The sequence below is a fragment of the Branchiostoma belcheri genome, unplaced genomic scaffold (genome assembly GCF_001625305.1).
Source record: "Branchiostoma belcheri isolate BF01 breed outbred unplaced genomic scaffold, Haploidv18h27 scaffold525, whole genome shotgun sequence".
Lineage (NCBI taxonomy): Eukaryota > Metazoa > Chordata > Leptocardii > Amphioxiformes > Branchiostomatidae > Branchiostoma > Branchiostoma belcheri.
In genome coordinates this window covers 6502-26305 of record NW_017804160.1, presented here as the reverse complement: position 1 = coordinate 26305, position 19804 = coordinate 6502, and the positions used below count along the sequence as shown (strand labels likewise).

General features: G+C 41.7%; 3 protein-coding genes across 3 annotated transcripts; all 3 read left to right on the top strand.

The window, feature by feature from the left end:
* The first annotated feature begins 96 nt into the window (after positions 1 to 96).
* LOC109480856 (NACHT, LRR and PYD domains-containing protein 3-like) lies at positions 97 to 7708 on the top strand. The gene is made up of 6 exons (XM_019783185.1): positions 97 to 305; positions 1583 to 1659; positions 1977 to 2234; positions 2559 to 2603; positions 3501 to 6303; positions 7171 to 7708. Exons 2-6 carry the CDS (start codon positions 1629 to 1631, stop codon positions 7235 to 7237), a joined length of 3204 nt encoding a protein of 1067 aa, XP_019638744.1. The 5' UTR covers positions 97 to 305; positions 1583 to 1628; the 3' UTR covers positions 7238 to 7708.
* A 2018-nt stretch (positions 7709 to 9726) lies between these two features.
* On the top strand, positions 9727 to 14261 carry LOC109480854 (NXPE family member 3-like). The gene is made up of 5 exons (XM_019783181.1): positions 9727 to 9735; positions 12033 to 12361; positions 12600 to 12823; positions 13521 to 13601; positions 13744 to 14261. The coding sequence occupies exons 1-5, from the start codon at positions 9727 to 9729 to the stop codon at positions 14259 to 14261; spliced, it is 1161 nt and encodes a 386-aa protein (XP_019638740.1).
* A 4026-nt stretch (positions 14262 to 18287) lies between these two features.
* On the top strand, positions 18288 to 19638 carry LOC109480853. Its single transcript, XM_019783180.1, has 2 exons — positions 18288 to 18373; positions 18636 to 19638. The coding sequence occupies exons 1-2, from the start codon at positions 18288 to 18290 to the stop codon at positions 19636 to 19638; spliced, it is 1089 nt and encodes a 362-aa protein (XP_019638739.1).
* Positions 19639 to 19804: the final 166 nt, after the last annotated feature.

Sequence of the window (19804 nt, the reverse complement as noted above, 5' to 3'; positions counted from 1 at the left end):
AGGTCTATAAAACAAGCCAATGACGTGCATCTGCTTGGTTGGCCTTGCTAATTACGTCACATCTCCCCCGGGAACGGAATAGACTGTTCCAGCCCCTGGCCTCCCACCACGGCGGTGGCTGGGGGCAGCCGGACTAAAACTTTCTAAAAAATCAGGTTTAACCTCTTCAAATCGGTCCGTCATACCGCCACAGGAACCAGCAAACGTACTGTCAAGATCAAGACAGCCCAACAGAAAACGGTTTTAAAGGGCGTTAGCTGGAACGTTTCTTATAGTTGAAAACAAAGGCACAACAGTATCCTAAGGTAAGTGTGTTTTCATCAACCCTGACCACAGGAAAACTTTATTTCATTACCTAGAACCTTGAAGTTATGATTAGAATCAGGAACGTTAGGTCTTTAGAGATATCATTTCTGACCTATTCAAGCCAGTGTTTTACCCCTCTAAGTTAATATCTTAACTCCATATTGTGCGTTTTTCATAGGAAATGCATAAACAGGGAACTGGTTACGTACGATGACCAGTCGGTTTTCCCCAGTCTTGTTTGCTTTGCAAATTTAGCTCTGTACATCTCTGGGATGGGAAAGTAAACTGCCGTTACAAAGATATGTCACTCAAACGAGGACCGTAATCTTGTTGTCATGACAACGGGCAAGAGGTCCCGAGCTATCAGTAGGGCAGAGCGTGGTATTTACCAGGTCATACGCAGAATCTGCCGACACATCGATAACATCAATAAGGCTGAGGGAACGTCAGATTCCTGATCAAGTGGTTTTAGACCAAAGACAGCTGTGTTCTCTGTCCATGGTCCATGGTGTTGGGAGAAGACACATGACCAGTAATTAATCATGCCAGGCAGCTGGATGAGTGGCACGTGAGCACAGGGTGTAAGTTACCTGCTTGATCCAAAAACCACATGGCCGAAGGTTACCTCAGAACCAATTCCCTGGGGAATGCATTCGTGCAATTTTTGAAATTCTTTCAAAGCGATCGTAGTACTTACACAAATGCCTCCGCCCCAAAGGCGTCGCCAAAAAGAAATATCAACAACAACTTGGTAACAATTATATTTTGCGTTGAAAACCCCCGAAAATGCCAGGTCAACCTAGTCCCTATCTAGCTTATTTTAATACACTGTATGTATATATGTTTATATGCTTAGAACTATAAATATGGATGGATTATTATGAAATTTAGTGGGTGGGTCGGTAGGATTAGACATATCAAATAAAATTTTAGATTTTGGACCCCTGGCAGCTTTTGTTGGTCGCAGAGGAGACGCTAGAATACTGGATGACAGGTGTTTTATAATTTATATTATCTGCATTACATAGAAAAATTATACATCAGCTTTGTCAAGATATATGTCAAGATGGGACTTATATATGGACAACTTCGGATATTTGGCTAGATCATCAACTGATACAATTTACGTACATGTAAATAGTGACCTTATTTGTATAAGCAACAAGAGATCGTTACGTGGTTGATTGAAAAAATGGTGATCGGTTCACCTGATCCAAGGAAATGTCTGAAAAAATATTTGTGCTTTCTTGGACAATTGGACTTTCTTTTATTGTAGCTTTTACAACTGTGCAAAGTCTTAGGAGGGACTCACACAACTCACCATGGCTGAAGGACATCATGACAATACTGCAGGTAAAGTTCTTAACAGGTCTAAACTTTTAAAGTAAGCTAACTGTGGTAACCTAGACCTATCATTGTGTTTGTATCCAAAGAAATGCCACAACGTTAACGTTACTTCAAACAGCAGAAATATTTAACAGATACCCGGCATCGTTCTTTAAGTGCCATTGTATATCAAGTGCGAACTTTTGCCAGGAATCAAGTGACTTACTTTAATATACTAGGTTTTAGAATATTGTAGATTAATTGTAAGATGGAGAGAAAACTAAAGGGCGAGTTTTTGCGATATCGAATGTTAAGTTTAAAAAATTCCCTTGTATTTTTTGCAGATGTTATTAAGTACTTCTTTTTCATCAAGGAGAATGTCAGCTCAGATTGGAAAGACCTGGCCTTCCATCTTGATTTTCGGCGGTCAGACACTGACAACATTTCCGGTAGAAACCGGGATGACAAGTCCCGCTGTATGGACCTGTTGGAGGAATGGCTCAAGTGTAACGGGGAGAAAGCCACCGTAGAGGTCCTGATGGAGGCTCTGTCTCAGGCAAACCTACAAAGTACAGTGGACGGACTAAAGAACAAATATCCTGGTATGCAGTGTTTTGTTCCATTTCATTTCAACGAAAAATTCGTGAGCAAAATTCGTATCATTGGATGAGATTCTATGTGTCCCTTCCATGTCCATTTTAGAGCAAAAGATGTATTTAATTCATAGATCTTTATAAAAATCTGAATCTATGCCCCCTCCCCCAATTGTGTAAAAATTTTAAATATCATATTATGTAGGAGTGTGCATATCGCGATGTTAGACCTAGCTAACACAACCTTTGAATTTTAGTATGCATGCAATGAAGAAGACGAAATGGAGACGGTTTCGTTACTGATATGTTTGTGTCATTGTGTCATCTATACAGAGTTGAAGACACCGCAAGCCTCAAGTAGCCAACAGGAAATGAAAGGTAAGAGTCATCAAAAATATCTGACGTAGCTTTATGGTCTTTGTATTACTGTGTTAAAAACTTTGCTGCTTTTCTTTTGCTTGTTTCAAAGGTTTTAGGTATTTCTAGGTTATACGCAGGTTCTAGTTCACTGTTACAATCATCGAAAAAAATCAATCTTGTTAATAATATGTCGGAAAATATAAGTTTCCTCCCCTGTTACTTTGTTCACCAAAAATCTTCCATTTTTACGTTCGCATAGGTAATATTTTTGGTAGCGCTTGTTTGGCTGTTTGGAGATATGTTTGTGGTTTAACACCTTAACCGAAGAAGGTATGGATGGACTGTCATGAAACATGGGTAGGTCTTGACGAGACCTGGATATCCTGTTTCATTCAGCGGCTTGTTGATAACAGGTATCCCGAGGTCAGGGTGTACATAGTGTTGAACATGAACAAATTTTATTTTGTACTATAAGTAATACCATAGATTCTATTATTTTACATTTGGATAAGAAGGAGCGGTCTAAAAGTTGCACTCTTTTAAACTTGACATGCTTTCACAATGGGCAGTCTACGGACACTACTGGACACTACAGCTCATCAGGCATATGACCTATATCTTTCAAAAACAAGACTGTCCTTGGGCAACTGACGAGAATATACTCAGATACTTGAAAATGAGGACCATATTTGCATATTAAATGAGAAACATCCATAATCTATCAGTCGTAAATGTTAACATCATCTGGCGAAGGGATAAGGTCCTGGAACTCCAGTTGAGAAATTGATATATATGTATTAGAAATGTACCTGTAATGAAACCATATGAAAATGATGGCAAGTGAACAATTATCAATTGAAATAGCTGTATGCGACAGTCGTATTCTGCCTCGCAACAGTGTCATTTCTATTCCAGAACTGTTCCAGAAGGCAATACGGAAGTACTATGAGTTGAAACTGACCTACTTCAAGCCTCTGATCTGGAACGATAGCTTCACTGTTACTCTCAGTGACATCTTCACCCAGTTAGAATTGATACCAATAAAAGAGAAACAACTGAGAATGTCTAAAAATCTCCACCCAGGACAAGGAACAAAACTCAATTCATTAGACGCCTTGTTCAAACCCGACGATGGCACAGGTCAATCCCAACCACCAAGGTGCATTCTGATTGAGGGTGAAGCCGGAGGGGGGAAGACAACGTTTCTGTCCAAGGCAGCCCTGGATGCCGTCTCACAGAAAACAGAGCTGGGCAAACGACACGACATCGTCCTATTGGTCCGACTCCGGGAGGTGAGAGAAGGGGAGACCATAGAAGAGATGGTGTGGGACCAGTGTGTGCCTCAAACGGTAGGTGTTGATGTAGAGTCCATCAGAGCAATGCTTCAAAGGAACGAGTCCCGGGTGCTCTTTCTCCTAGATGGGTTTGATGAGCTTCGACCCAAAGCCAGGGCTGACAGACAGGCTATTCCCAAACTGTTGGAGGGCAAACTGTACCCCAACAGCACAATCGTGATCACCTCCAGACCCTCAGCAGGAGTGCAGCAGTACACTCGGCCAGACTGTCATGTACACATCATGGGCTTCTCCGTCCCGGAGGTGGTACAATATATCAGGCAGTATTTCAACATTGCCCAAAACTCCGAACGAGGAGAACACCTCATAAATCAGCATTTTAAAATCATGATTCGTTCGGAAAGCCGCATTGTTCATGATTTGATCCACACTCCTATTTTCCTATTATTGATTTGTGTGCTGTGGGAGGAGAACCAAGAGATGGTGTCTACTGGAACAATGACGGGGCTGTACGACAGCCTTCTGACATGTCTGGTCAGAAAGTGCTGTAAGCGGGAAGGGGTGGACATGCCAACAGACGGGCTGCCTACAGAAGTGGCAGATTCATTACTGCAATTTGGCAAGCTAGCGCTAGGGGCACTGCAGAAGAATGAGACCCTTATAGATCTTGCAGAAGTAGAGAGAGAAAATGTGAACTGGGAGTTACTGCTTAAGTTGGGCGTGGTCTCCTTGGAAGTTTCTGCCTCTAAACTACACCCTAGGAAACAACTGAACTTTTCCCACAAGACGATGCAAGAGTACCTTGCCGGAAGATATGTCGCACATGCTCTGATGAACCAAGACGTTGCTGAACTGCTGCAGCTCACCTCGATAAGAAAGGCGGTTCAACTCAAGAACCTGCTTCGGTTCACGTGTGGCTTTAATTCACAAGCGGCGCAAGCTGTCTTTACTGAGCTGAGCAATCTCCGTAGCAAAGTGTTTCCACATGTACATGTAGGTAAGTTCAAGACACGAGGTCCTCTATATTCTAAGTTAGATAAGGAGAATAAAAGGGAAATCTATGAAGAGTTTACTTTGCTCTGCCTCGACCTCTTGGATGAAAGAAAAGAGCGAGGTGTACTGAGGGCTGTCAGCAATGCCCTGCCAGCTATCTTCATATTCTTTCAACCAGGAATTAAACCACAAGATAGCCTTATGCGTTACTTGGACAACATCCTATCATCGCAACATCAGGACAAAGTAAAGGTTTTTGCCCGTTTCACTGACAATGTTCCACTGTACACTGATCACAATCTGGCCTTATACTTTCTTAAACCGCGATTAGAATTGAGACTGACGATTCAAAGCCTTAATCGTTCACCCGATGAAACTACCAGGCTGGTGTCAGTTCTGAAGTATGTTTCTGGTCTGAGGGGGCTGAAACTGTCGTTTTACCTGAAACGCTCTCTGACACCATCGTCACTCCAGCAACTCGTTACGGGGTTCAGACATATGTCTCAGTTAGAAGAGCTTGATCTTTCTTTCAACCCTGATCTCGGTGATGCTGGTATTGATGTCCTGAAGGATGGACTGTCCAGTATGCCCCAGCTAGCTGTACTCCGCCTTGGGGATGTCGTATTTGGAACAGGCATGACGGCTGTAGGCATGGCATCGATGGCACCCTTCATGCGCCACCTAACGGGCCTCAGAGAACTGGACATATCTTCGAATGAGATCGGCGACACCGGGCTGAAATCTCTCACCGACGTCCTCCACGTTTTCACCGCCTTGCAGGTGTTGGGCCTGAGGAGCACCGGTATCAGCTCCGCAGGCATGCGCACACTGGTCCCTGCACTGTGTAAGCTAACCAGGATGGCGGAACTGGACATTAGCTGCAATACCCGCATAGGAGACCCTGGATTGGAATGCCTGGCTGACATCCTCCCCCACCTCACGGGCATGAAGGTGTTAAATCTTAGTGGCATAGGTGTCACTGACAGGGGGGTATCTGCTTTGATCGTAGGTCTGCCTCACATGGAACTACAGGTCCTTGATGCGAGATGGAATGAGATAGGGGAATCAGGGATCGTCTCACTGGTTCAAACTATCTGCCAGCCGGTGGACGTGGCACGAAACACAGCCCCTCACTGTAACTCCACAGTGCAGGAGCTGTACATCGGGTGGAATAAAGGAGTAACGGGAGCTGCACTGGAGACGGTTGCACAGCTCATCAGCGCACTGCCGGCTCTGACCTTACTGGACTTGACTTGTGACTGTGACACACCCGCAAACCTATCTGACACCGCTGCCATGGCTCTAGCCCAGGCTCTACACAGACTCCCCGCCTTGGAGTGCCTGAACCTGTACAACTTCTCCATGGAGCCTGCAGGGTTCGAGGCTGTGATGCAGGCTGCTGATGAACACCCAAAACTGAAAGAGCTGGTGTGAGTACTAACTTTATTGGGTACAACATACATTTTAGTATTTTAGCCCCAATCACAGTTAGTTGTACCTAAAACAGGCCCCAATATAATTCTGAAAAAAATCTAATACCGGAAAACCTTATTCATTTCAAAGTATTGTTTAGCCAAATGAAGTAATATCTGTTAGTATGATATATTAAAGGATAATGAATATGTTGGTTATTGTTAGACGTCTCCAAGAACAACCCTGGAGAATTCTGGAGAATTTCTGAAATCTGAGCCAGAATTTTTGGACCTTAATTTAGGTTTCCAGAATTCTCCAGAATTCTTCTGGTTCAGGTTCCCAGAATTCTGGACAGAATTCTGGTGAAATTCTCCAGAATTGGCATTGTCCCTGGAGTGCAAGCTAGATATTCATTATCCTTTAATATATCTTACTTGCAAATATCAATAAATTTGTTCATTATCTATTTTGAAATGTTAAAGGGTTTCCGGAATTTCAGGTGTCTGTCCAGAATTTTACTGGGGTCTGTTCTTTTCGTACTCTCACTGTTTTTTCTCTATATCAGACAAGACCAAATAGAAACAATTCCCAAAACTACTAAGCAACACCTATAGAATGGAATTCTGACAGCCAACTGTAAGATAACACTTCTTTACGAATTGAACGAAGAAAAATACATTCCAGGTTATTATATGTTAACTGACCAATTATAACAAACAAGGAATTTCATAGAAGAGTACTTACAGAACATTATATTTGCTTGTCAGGTTCCGTACTTGCAATGGGCAATTATAAAGCGATTTTTATTCCATAGACAGTGTTTCTGTTGAATGACTTAATCCATACTTATTTGTTTTTATACATTTTCGCCCTTTAACCTTCAGGTACGAAAAAGAGCTGGTTCCTGAGGGAGCGGATACCAGTGCTAGCTGCTTGGATCTGTGGTTGTAGAGTTACAACCTCATGATCGACTTACAGGTGGTTTCAAGAACTATTTCAAGACCCTATTTTTCTGTGTTTGGACAACCTGATCTTGAGTTTGGACTTTTGAGCATCTACATTATACGGCATCAATATTCGTGTAAACCCCAAAATACTCTCCAGATCAATTACAACCATGTAAAACAAATTGATTCCCAAACAACCATTGGGAAATCTTCAAAGCGGCGGCTCTTCAAAAGTCTTGGGTTGATCATGAAAATTATGCTTTTAATGTGTTCTTCTGGATAATTGTTTGCCAATTCATAACCTTAAAAACTTTGCTTTCCATTTGTATGGCCGAAAAGTGACTTTGATCTCTGCCAATCATCCTAGTGAAACTAATGCTTAAAGATTAAAGATTTAAATAGAGATCATTATCTTAAGAGATAGATTTAATAATGTTGCCCTCAAAACAGCGGCGGCTGTTAGGTAATCCGGGGGTGATCTTGAAAATTAGCTTTGTAATCTGTAAATTGATGCTTTGCGCAAGAAAATGACTTCAGCAATTATCCCATTGAAATTCATACATCATTGCCATCATCCCCTTATATAACATTGGTCTGCATGGCGGGACACTACTCAGTTACTGGATTAAAAACATACAGTCATGTAGTTCAATTATTTGTTAAACTTTAACTGGATTTTCGGAATTTGGCCGATTTTGTATCAATACCAATATGTTCTTTTAGAAAATAATACTGGCCTCTGCTATTGAGACTGCTTTTAAGAACTGGCAGACTATTCATTCATGTCATAGGTACAGGCTATTGATTACATTATAAGATGTCTCAATTCCCTGAATGATTTCTGTAGACTGCAGATTGAGACACATTTTGGAGAGTAGTTTTAATAACTTATCCCTTTCAGTGTTGTCTTGTGGACGATGGCAAATAAGTGTATTTCATGTTGCACTGCGTTTTCTGTACAATAATTACATATTCTATTGTTGACAAGTAATTGTTTCTATCAGCCCTTATGTACATCTTATATATGGGCACTTACTCTGCGTTTTTATATGACTGACCTTAATTTGAAGCTTTTGATGCGTAAAGAAAAATGCCCTAAGGTCTACACAGATTTGAGATGTTTTTAGAATTTTGTTTTACCGACATTAACTTAAAGATTGCATAGAAAGGTTTGGATATACATGTCAGAGATTCTTCTTCTAGTATGCTTGCTAGTATATGTTGCTTATTGCGATCAACGTTGTTCTGGTGAGAAAAATGAAATTAAAGAAAATGATAATCACAGTAGCCAATTCGCAAGTATCACGATGTTACACAAACAGTAAGTGATGTTCAAAGGGGCTATCTAACTATAAGGTTTTATCTCAGAACCCCTTGATCCCGTTCAAACGCCCTAGCCACGAGGCCACACGGTACTACTACATGTTATCAGTTGCAGATATACTAGGAACACCGATTATTCGTCAACTTCAGCACTACGAACAGGTGTGTGTATAAGGATACAGTCATGCTACTTACAGAATATTTGTATGCGGCAAAATGCGTACAGAATATATGTCAATGGCAACATGTAAATTAAGTACGTATTCGTTAACATGCATTCTCTAAGATTTAAAAGATTTTTAACTGCTTATTTCCCTAACTGCATACTGTATGGATTATCTTAAATGCATTAGAATTTATTTACACGATCAAATGTGCTGAAATCAGTTGTGCAATCAGACAGAAAAGAAAAAAAAGCAATAGCCGCTTATCGTTATATGGTGAACAATTCATTGTAAAAGGGCACTCATTTTCATATTTGGGATCAGACGAAATGTAGACCCCGATTGCAAGAAGTTTGAAGGATTATATTTGACACTTTCATCGTGGTGGCCTGCCATTGTTGGATAGGGAGGAATAGGAATATGTTCCTTTTTCCTGGCACTTGTACAATCTACAGCTGCAGTTACCGATATCATTATATGTATATTACATTTTTCCTCCCTAGCTTTGCCATTAGTAATTCCAGACACGGGCATTATGTGTGCAATATTGATATCCGGCATACGTTTTGGTATGCATGTGCATAACTTTTTCCACATATACATAGATTAGTCATTAGGCGTTGGCCTACCTAATACATACAGAACTGGGGATTTTAGGAAATGTATGACAAGACACAGGACATACATGTATATTGAGCAAAAATTTGAAGAAGACCCTAAAAAGTCCAAACATACATGTCCTTGCTTTTGAGGCAGAGCTGCTCTAAATCGGGTCATGACCGCTTAACCGACAACAACAGCCACAAGCGGATATGTAAAGAACATCGAGACAGAGTAAACAAACCCGCACCCCTACCTCGAGTCTTGTCCAGTAGAGAAAAGGACGATTTGCAGATAGAGTGTCACTTGGGAACCAGACGTTCACTGCCAGAACTGTTTCCATTCGGTAAGTACTTTTCTTCTACATGTCTTTTGGTATTGAATTACATACTGTATGGTGGACACTATGTATGCAGTAAGGTTGTTACGATGCGTACATGTAAATACTACTGTACTGATATCATATGACTCATTTATACTGAATAAGTGTTTACCACGGCGCCTATTATATTTGACCAAAAGGTTCTTGTTGAATAGAACGGCCTTGATTTGACGAAGCAGGCTATAAAGTTGCAGCTTGACAAAAATGTTGACTTTAGTAAGTCCTACTACTAATGCTATGGTCAGTCAATTTACAAATGACAATCCTGCTTCTGAATCACAACATATTTCCAACAGTTACGTCTGGAATTTATTAGTCTTTAACGCCCTTTTGTTTCCTCACATTAGAAAAGAGACGGACGGTGTGCGTTTGTGGGCTTTTCATCGCTGTGTATCTGTGAAGAGTACGTAATGGCCAGAACCCGGATGTACGTTGCGTTTACGGTGGTTACTGTTGTGGTGATTTTTATTACGGTATGTTTTTCTTTTACCGTTACCATGGCCAGACCATGTTAGTATTAAAATACTACATGAGACCGTACTGTCCAAGCATAAAGACTCATACATGTAATACCGTTTAAACTTTGATCCAACAATAGGCAATGACTAATGTGAAATATAGTTTTGTTATTTTAAGCTGTCGTTGTTTAATAGATTGGTCATGTAATAGATCGGGCTCTTTTCATATCTTGTTTTATCTATTCTTCTCAATATTACTGAGTGCAGGTTGAACCATAATGTAACACATACAAAAATGCCTTAATCAATACCAGACTGTGTGTGTGTTTGTGTGTGTGTGTTGTGTGTGTGTATTTGTACATTGAGTTAAAATCATCTTTATTAAGTTTTGACAAACAAACAAGACGAGCAGTTAAAACACCTAGGTCAATCCCTTAGTATGAGTTAATAATATGAACTCACGGGACGCAAGGTAAGTATGCGTGCGTCGGACTAACTGGACGCCGAAACAGCAGTTTAAAAAATGATAATTCATTACATGTCTGCTCAATATAATAAAAAGTATACATTAATATATTGCACTGGTTGACTATTGCACTTCCTCGTGTAGCAATTATTTACAGCATGAGAACAGTCCCATGGGTTTTTCCTAACCAACAGTATTTCTTGCACAGTAAATGACATACGAGGTACATATTGCACATTTGCCCAGTCTGCTTTTCAAGTGTCTTACCTCCCTGTCCTTAGCTTGTGGTTGACAACACATAGTGATTTTAACTTAGAGGTGTTTTCCCCACTTACCCACCCCCTACTTCCTACTTCAATCGTTACAAGAGTAGCCTCATAGCTGCTATGACTGTGAATTTCGTTCAACAAGTCTTGTTTTTGTGTGTGTATTTGTGTGTGTGTGTGTGTGTGTGTGTGTGTGTGTTGTGTGTGCTGTGTGTGTATTTGCATGTGTTTATGTGTCTGTGTGTGTGCGTGCGTGCGTGCGCGTTCATGTGTACGCGCTTGTATCTTTGTGTGTGTTGTTTGTGTGTGTATTTGTGTGTGTGTGCCTCTGTGTGTGTGTGTGTGTGTGTGTGTGTGTGTGTGTGTGTCTGTAGACACGATAACTTGAGAAGGCTTAAATGAATTGTCTTAATACTTTTTATGTGAGTAGGTCTTGATAAGACCTGGAAATTATTAGATTTTGGACCACTTAGCGCCTTGTTATAGTACTGCAGCTGAACTTCCGGTTTTGATAGGATCTAGACATGCCAAGGTGACGAAATTTAGATGATAGGTAGTTCTTGTGCTGGGGATGAAGTGACGTGAGTTTGGGCCCCCTAGCGGCTTGCTCTGGAACTGCAGGGCTATCTATTTGAAAATATTCAAAGCGTCATATAAGCGTTTATATCGGAAAACGAGCGGACCTAACTTGAGCTGATTTTCACATACTTTGTAGGTAGTACCCTGAACCCAAAGATAATTTCTGTAACTCGTTTGTGCACGCTACTATGAATTTTACAGCGTCGAACCTTCTCACTTTTGGAGAAAACTGTGTACTGCTGCCTTTAGATAAGAGATTTTCTCTGCAGCCTGACAACTCGTTTAAAAAGTTTAAACTTTTGTTTCAACATTAGATAGTTCTCACCTAGAACTTTCGACCAGTCACTCAGGTCTTCCTGAAAAGACTGATCCAGTGAGACCTGTCACGTGGTTTCTTTGAAATGTGATGTCAGCGCTGAGTATCTGGTATGGAAGAAGATTAGTGTGACTGGTCGAAAGCTCTAGATGAGAACTATCTCTTGTAATAGACCTTATGAAAATTATCAGATGAACTGACATGACAACTTCTTGACTCCGTCTGTTTTGCATCGTCATTATCAGATAAAGATTCAACTCGTCCATCCAAGCGAGGCAGTGAAGGTTCTACAGAGAGTGCGAGAGGTTCCAAACAAGAGAGTTTTTAACTGCAGCTTAGTCGACGTGAAAACGAAAGCCACCGACACAACGCAGTGTTTCAGCTCTGCCAACCCCAGCCTACTGCCCCACCAACAGTGCGATTTCTCAAAACCGGAGGTCAACGGGACTTGGATTTGTGAGAAACCGGACAAACTTCCGTGTTCCACCATATCAAAGTGCCGGTGGGAGTCTCACCACAGCGTGGTAAAGGTACTGGAACTGGTATCTAATGAGGAAAAGAAACTTTTCCAAAAGTAAGTCCTTCAAAGAGTGACAACAAAAGTTACATCTCCCTCGTCATTTTGATAAGTTCATACATGGCATGATGCTATCAGTGTTAGTTCGTTTTGAAATATTTCTTCAAAACCATCTTTACAGATAACGTATCAAATGTTATGGTCTACACCTTCAATACAAATGGGGTTACTATATAGGGGAATGCATTACCATTTCATCGATATATTGTTCATTTTTCACGAAACACGCACACAGGCCATATCTAGAGGAAGAACTTAAAGTAGACCCGATGGAGACCATTCAAATCCTTGACGCAGAACCACCAACAGCTCAACACCTTCCAGCGTGTACCTGGGACAAGTCTGCAGCTTTGGGACATTGGTCAGGCAAGGTCTGGACGTCATCCGTCTGCAATGTCCGAGTGTTCGCCCAGAATGACATCCAGCGGTGCCTGGCAAACAAGACCGTATACATGCAAGGTAGTCGCATCATTAGTGGTCTAGTGGTCAACGATAATGCTTCTTGTCGAGAAGGTCGATTGTTAAGTCTGTTGCTCATTCAACTTGCAATATAGGGAAGACGTCACAATTGCGCTGAGCAGTGGATTGTAGTGTCTAGTTGATATCTTTGAAAATCCTTGAAAATCTTGGTCCAGTTCGGAGACTTTGGGACTAGACGGAACAGGTAGGGTATAAACTTTCCTACGTTGTTAAAATTTTGTTCATTTTACCAGTTTAGTGGGCATGACGAGAGACCTGAGTCATGAGGTCTGGCCTGCCCAGGGCGGATGGATACATGAGAAAATTAGGTCAAATCTCTGTATAATGTCCTTGGTCAAATGTAGGGTTTGTTCACTGTTGGGGAGCACACCCTTGTGACTTTCTGGTGTAGCAGAATTTTTGAGATTAAAAAATGAGAAAGTACTTTCATGGGGACTTGTTTCAGTGTATTTAACCATAGGTTCCTATGGCCAAGGGTAATTGTACTCTCTGCCCTATATGACAGTGTGTAACTTGTTGTTCAATGTTAATTGTACAAAAGTAAAGAAATACCTACCGCTACTTCATCCAGCCCATACCTACTTTTGTAGCACCACTCTTTCTGCAATATAGAGTACCGTACCGTATACGCATTGTCAGCTAAACCTGAATCAAAATATTTTTTTCTCTAATCCAGGTGACTCCACGATTAGACAGTGGAGCCAGCGTTTGCAGGAGGTAGTACCGCTGTACTTCAGTACCATGAATTACTTTACAGGTTTGTCAACGTTTCCTAAAAACGGCTTCCATACATTGTCAAAATGAAGCATGCAAAGAGGTGCTCCAAATACTCCAAAACCAAAGTCGACATGCAGATAGTGTTTCAAGCACGGTCTTATCTGGTGCATTTTTGTTTGCAGGTCTTCATGGAGGAGACAACAGCCAGTGGAATATTTCTGTCCGTTGCCGGTTTCACCACATCCCCATACAGACAGGAACTTGGACTATCTTTTCTGACTTCCGTTACGTTGTTGATGAGCTGAACGCTACTCCGGGAGGCCCAGACACCGTAATAGTCCTAGGTCTGTGGGCTCACTTTACGGCAGAGCCGCTAGAACTGCTCTGGTCCAGACTGTACGCTATACGGGGTGCCATACACCGTCTCGTGCGCAGGAGCCCCGGCACGAAGGTTTTCGTGAGAACGGGAACAACGCGAGAGCACGGAGGATGGTTGGCGTACTACCTGCTAGGAAGCGACTGGCTGGCTTACCAGATCACGGAGGTGATACGAGAGATGTTCCGGGCGGATCCAGACGTGGTTGTGTTGGACACGTGGGACATGAGCGTGTGTCAGCCGGGAAAAGACAACGTGCACCCAGACCAAAACATGGTGGACAGTCAACTCAACATGCTGCTTTCTCATATCTGTCCAAACTAGACGGATGCAAAGGAAGACAAAACGACATCGACAAAAACAATCAAAGATGACGGACTTCACCCCTCGTTGATTAGAAAACTTTCCCGCCTATATGACAGGAAATTTTATCATTATAATTCAGTTAAACAGGAAGAAATTACACCCGGGGCAACGCACTAAGAAGGTAGTACTCCCCACTGTGGCTTCTCCAGCAGCTTGAATAGTGAATTAAACTAATAAATACCCTAGAAGGCCCAGCCACCAAAGACAATGGCAGGGACAGATTAGCATAATAACTGTCAGTTTTTTTAAACAAATTCAAATTTTTGTCTGTACCGGTTTTTAAAGAAATAATATCAAACCATGCAGAATGATCGGGATAGTTGAACTGAGTCACATACATGTAATCAAGAAAATGCTATCTGCAACTCTCAGTTTCTGGAAAACCAACCTTGTGGTCAAATTTCAATTTTTCAAACTGCCCTTTCAAAGTTTTATCAAAGTATCTAATTGTAGATATCTACAATGTCAATCTTACAACTGAATTAGGTTGGATAGTAAGTGTGTCTAGAAATATGGCTTGTAAGGTTGTAATTGTGGTGTGTCAATTTGGTAGTATGGGAAAACAGTATACATGTAGACTGGATCTCTCTTAGAACTGTACAAGTAACTGTAAATCATACTACCTGGCAAACCTTGGCAAGACAGTGTTGTCATTACTTTATATTCTGGGTTAGGCCATGCCACTAACTTCTTTATGTACATAAATTCCTTATCTGTTGCCAATATATTTCAAACCCAAAGAGTCGTTGAGAGTCTTGGTCACCACCTTAGCCAGCCCTATGCCCATGTTACCACCACGGTAGTCAAGGACAGAATGAAGCCTGGTAATTTATGTTAGCCGAATTTATTGGGTGCTTACATGATATATAGTACAAGCCTGTTCACACCACTAGATTATAGGTCCTTTGAAGGCCTTTTACTGGGGGGGGGTAGTGTTTGACCCCTGCACCCCACCCATCCACACACACACACACACACACACACACACACACACACACACACATTGGCATAAAGGCCTCTTTGTATGTGTTACATTATGGTGTAACCAATACATTATTGTGTAGACAAGCAAAACACTGACATTCTTTAAATATCCTTTTTCATAAATCACGGCAATGGAAATGAGTTACTTACATTAATACATTAATTCAAAGTATTTCTCTTAGATTAATGAAACAATGGTATAACATTAATTGAAATAGGAAACAATAAAGGTACTCTTTACCAATCTTGACAAGCGTATTAGTATATGAATGGCTGATTGCCCAGATGATACAGACGGTTATACACAATTGCAATTGACTTTTTTCATTGTGCTCTAATATATATTTAGTATCAGCATTATTATAGCAATCAAATTACCGGTTGGTAGTAAAGACTGTAGACATCGGAATGTGATGAACAAAGCTAGATCAAAGGAATAAACATTTTTGTATTAAACATGATAATGAGCTTTGAACGTGACTCTCTAATTTCTATACATATTTGTGTACTGGTTCATGAATTCATAAGGAACATTTTGACAAATGGAACAATACACAAATATGTACATAAATCTTCAGAGAGTCACCCAAAACGGAAAAAAATATATCTGTACAAAATAATGGGCCCAAAGCTAGGGCCATATCGTATCCAGAACCGTTCTTTGCCTGAATGATTTAGAGTTGGGATCAGGATATTCTCCGCATATCGGAAAGTAGATTTGCCCCAGGCACTGTCCTGAATGCACGTGGACTATCCAACACGGTGCCTTAGCATGATTTCGGATAAAGCACGGTTCTTAATTCAATTCAATTCTTTATCAGTATACATGTACCGACATTGCAGACATACAGTACATAGAATATTATAATTATACTGTTGCCTGAATGACATTGGTATTTACAATCAATACATTAAAAAACGCATAACATTATATTGCATTACATACATATATACAAGAATATATACATACTACTGATATGCTACAGTATATAGAATATTATAATTATACTGTTGCCTGAATGACATTGGTATTTACAATCAATACATTAAAAAACGCATAACATTACATTGCATTACATACATATATACAAGAATATATACATACTACTGATACATCCCAGGCATAGCAAGTTCAGATTAAACAGTCTGATTGTGGCGTCTGATAAACTGATGTTGGAAAGAGTTCTGAAGTCTTTTTGTTTTGGCTGGGGGATGGAGATGGTGTTTTTGTTTCTAAGAAATCGTCCAGTAGCATTAGCTCTGGAGACAGGGACAAGATCATGTATACGGGGGTGGTCGTCCTGGAGCATCTGTGTAAAGATACACCATCCCAGAATAGACACAAACAAACAAACAAAAATCCAGGTTCTGGATACAGCACAGCAGAATAGACAAACATTCCAACCTCAGTCTACATGATGAATGATGTTCGAAACGACTCCGAGTGACGATTGCAAACATCACATTAACGACATTGTAACCAGCAACGCTTCATGACTTAGAAGATGGGTAATACCACAATCATAATACACAATACATGCTAAAACACCCTTCTTAAACCGTAAGGTAAATGATCTCAATTTGGAACAACCGGCTTGGGGTTTTGTGTCGAAGCCTACCCCTATTTCTGTTGAACTATTGAGGACAACAGCTCTTGACAATAGACGATACCATACCACATACAACACGGGAGTCCCGTATTATTTCAATAAATCACCTAAAGTGCAGCTAAAAAGCCCCAAATTCACCATTTCGGGACCTCAATAACAAACCACGGACCTAAATTCAAACAAATCCGTCCAAAGGATCGTAAGCTATAGATATGTATAGATACAAACTCACAAACCCAACTGAAAGCAAAACCTCCCTTTGGAGCCAAAATGCATGTCCTTCGTATGACATCCCTGTCACACCACCATTATAGGGCAAAGGTCACTATTTGGCGCCTGTCCAGAAGGCCCAATTTAGTGAGTGCAGCCAAACCAACTGAAAACAGCCTTTTTCTTGGTATGTGCGGATGAATGCTGGAATTTTCCAGCTCGAGAGTTATTTCTTTTTCTATTTTGTTGAAAAACTGGCTCATAGACTTGTTTTGGCTGCCTGTTACAGCTCTAAAGCAATGCCATTGTTTTTTTTATGTGCAGAGGGGTCTGAGGTCATGATCTCAGTGTTTCCATGGATCTTACTCATTTTCGCCGGACAAAGTGTGAAATTTTTTGACTAAATGGACAATTTGGAAGTTGGACTGCCCTGTCAGATCTTACTCATTTTCGCCAGTCAAAGTGCGAAATTTTTGGACTAAATGGACAATTTGGAAGTTGGACTGCCCTGTCAATATGAGTTTGCAATAGTTGAACACACAAGTAGGTGATTTTTGACATCTCACTTCTTGTATGATTAACATATATTCCATTTTAAATGGGGGTTGGAATGTGTGACAGGAGCTTAGGGATTCACCATGTTGCGTGGAAAGATAGTTATAGTGGATAGAGACAGTAATGTAGTCACTACCAACTCGCCATCTGGTCCCATAGCAATGCCAGACGGGAATTGAATGTTCGCGATGGTACAGACAAACTCCCCGCGGCTTGTGAACATGTCTACCCGGTTGTTATCATAGCCTGCTATGATGATGTTACCCGATTCGTCCCGGTAAATACCTTTAGAATATTTTCGTTGGCCCACACCCCGTCCGATAAATTCAAATATCTTGACTCCGGAGTGAGTACACCTCAACAGCTTTATACGCGTTTATAAATGTAAGCAGTATATTACTTTCGCTGTCCGATATGACTCCTCCGATCACACCTCGCTGCCTTCCTGATGATAACACTTTAAAACTCCGATAGAGATATCCGTCTGGATCAAACAGCTTTACTGTATTTCCCTCCCCGACGATAATTTCATGTTTCGCACATCTACGGGAAGGGCATAGCTTAAGCTGGTGAAGCTTACGTCGAACTTCTTCATAGCCTGGCCGCTCCTACTGTACTGTACGACATGCATGAGATGTCCCTCGGACACACCGGACTTACCCCTCACTACCCACAGGTAGCCGGGATATACGCCAACAGCAACATCATAAGGTACCATAAAGCGGTTTTTACCCGGTAGTACCGTGTGAAACAGTCGAAGATCGTTCTTTACACAAACACCCCAGTCTCTCTCTGACTGCTGACGATTTAAGACATCGCATTAACAGTGATGTTAGTCACGCTTCAGGACTGAGAAGATCGCTGATCATAATCACAGTACAGCTTAAAAGTTCCTTTCCTAAAAGTAGTGTAGTATAGTCAGGTACCGTGAAGTAAATGACCTTAATTTGGAACGTGTTAATTTATGTCGGAGCCTGCCCACCCCCATTTCTGTACAAGTTCGTCAACTCCAGACCACGCCAACTAAATCTGGTGCCACAGACTTGACTTCAGAGAAAGAGAATAGAACGGAATATACTACTCCAAAGTCTGTTACATCTCCGTCTATCCGCAAAGTGTTCGGAGGTCTTGAGAATATCATCTTGAGTCCCTTCACAAAGATGAGAGAATCTACCGGAAAAAGCAGAGAAGAGAAGTCACGACAGACAAACCGATCGCGACGCGATATTCTTGCCGACAACTCCCTCCCCGAAAAGAGTGCTGATTCCAATAGTGAAACTTTGTACACTACTTTGGTGGACGAACTGAATGAACTGAAAACTCTAGTTTTCAATAACAAAGTAGCGATGGACAAGCAGGGGCAGCAAGTCGCCGATCTACAAGCTAATGTCCAAAATAAAACGAAGAAGATCGAGAAACAGGCCAAGCAGATCGAAAATCTGATGACCGAACTCCAACACCAGCGTGAATTCTCTAAAGACTTATCAGACAAACTCTCTTCGAAGTGTGCATGTGTCTGTGCTACTCGGGGAGATGAACGGAGAATTCAACGGCTATATTCAGAAATCGTAAGCTCAGCAGCTCAGAACGACACCTATGCGCCCGACACACAGACATCAGCAACCCCCGACAAACAGGGCGGTGCTGTGTCCGACATGAAGACTCCGGAAGCCCCCCGTGACAAACAGACCCCGGCAGCCTCCCGCTCTCAGGCCCCAGTGCCCACCGGTACAGACACACGGATCCAGGCAGTCTCCGGTACACAGGAACCGGCAAGCCCCGCCATACAGGCTCCGACAGACCCCGGCAAGCAGCCCCCGGCTCCGACAGACTCCGGCAAGCAGCCCCCGGCAACCTCCAGTCCCGACTCACGCGCCCAGGCAGTCCCTGTACACAGTCCCGACAACTCACGACACACGGGCCCGACAAACCCGGCGCACAGGCTACGACAACCCCAGGCACACAGGCCTCGGTAACCTATCCAGCACAGAAAGAGAATAAACAAATCAGAATCTTTGCCGACTCGCTTTGGAATGGCGTTGATACAAACAGAATGTTTAAGAACAAAAGTTCGAGCATCGTCAAGTCCAGCACAGTAAGAAAAGCCTCTGAGAATGTCAACTCGTCCCCTGACAACACGAC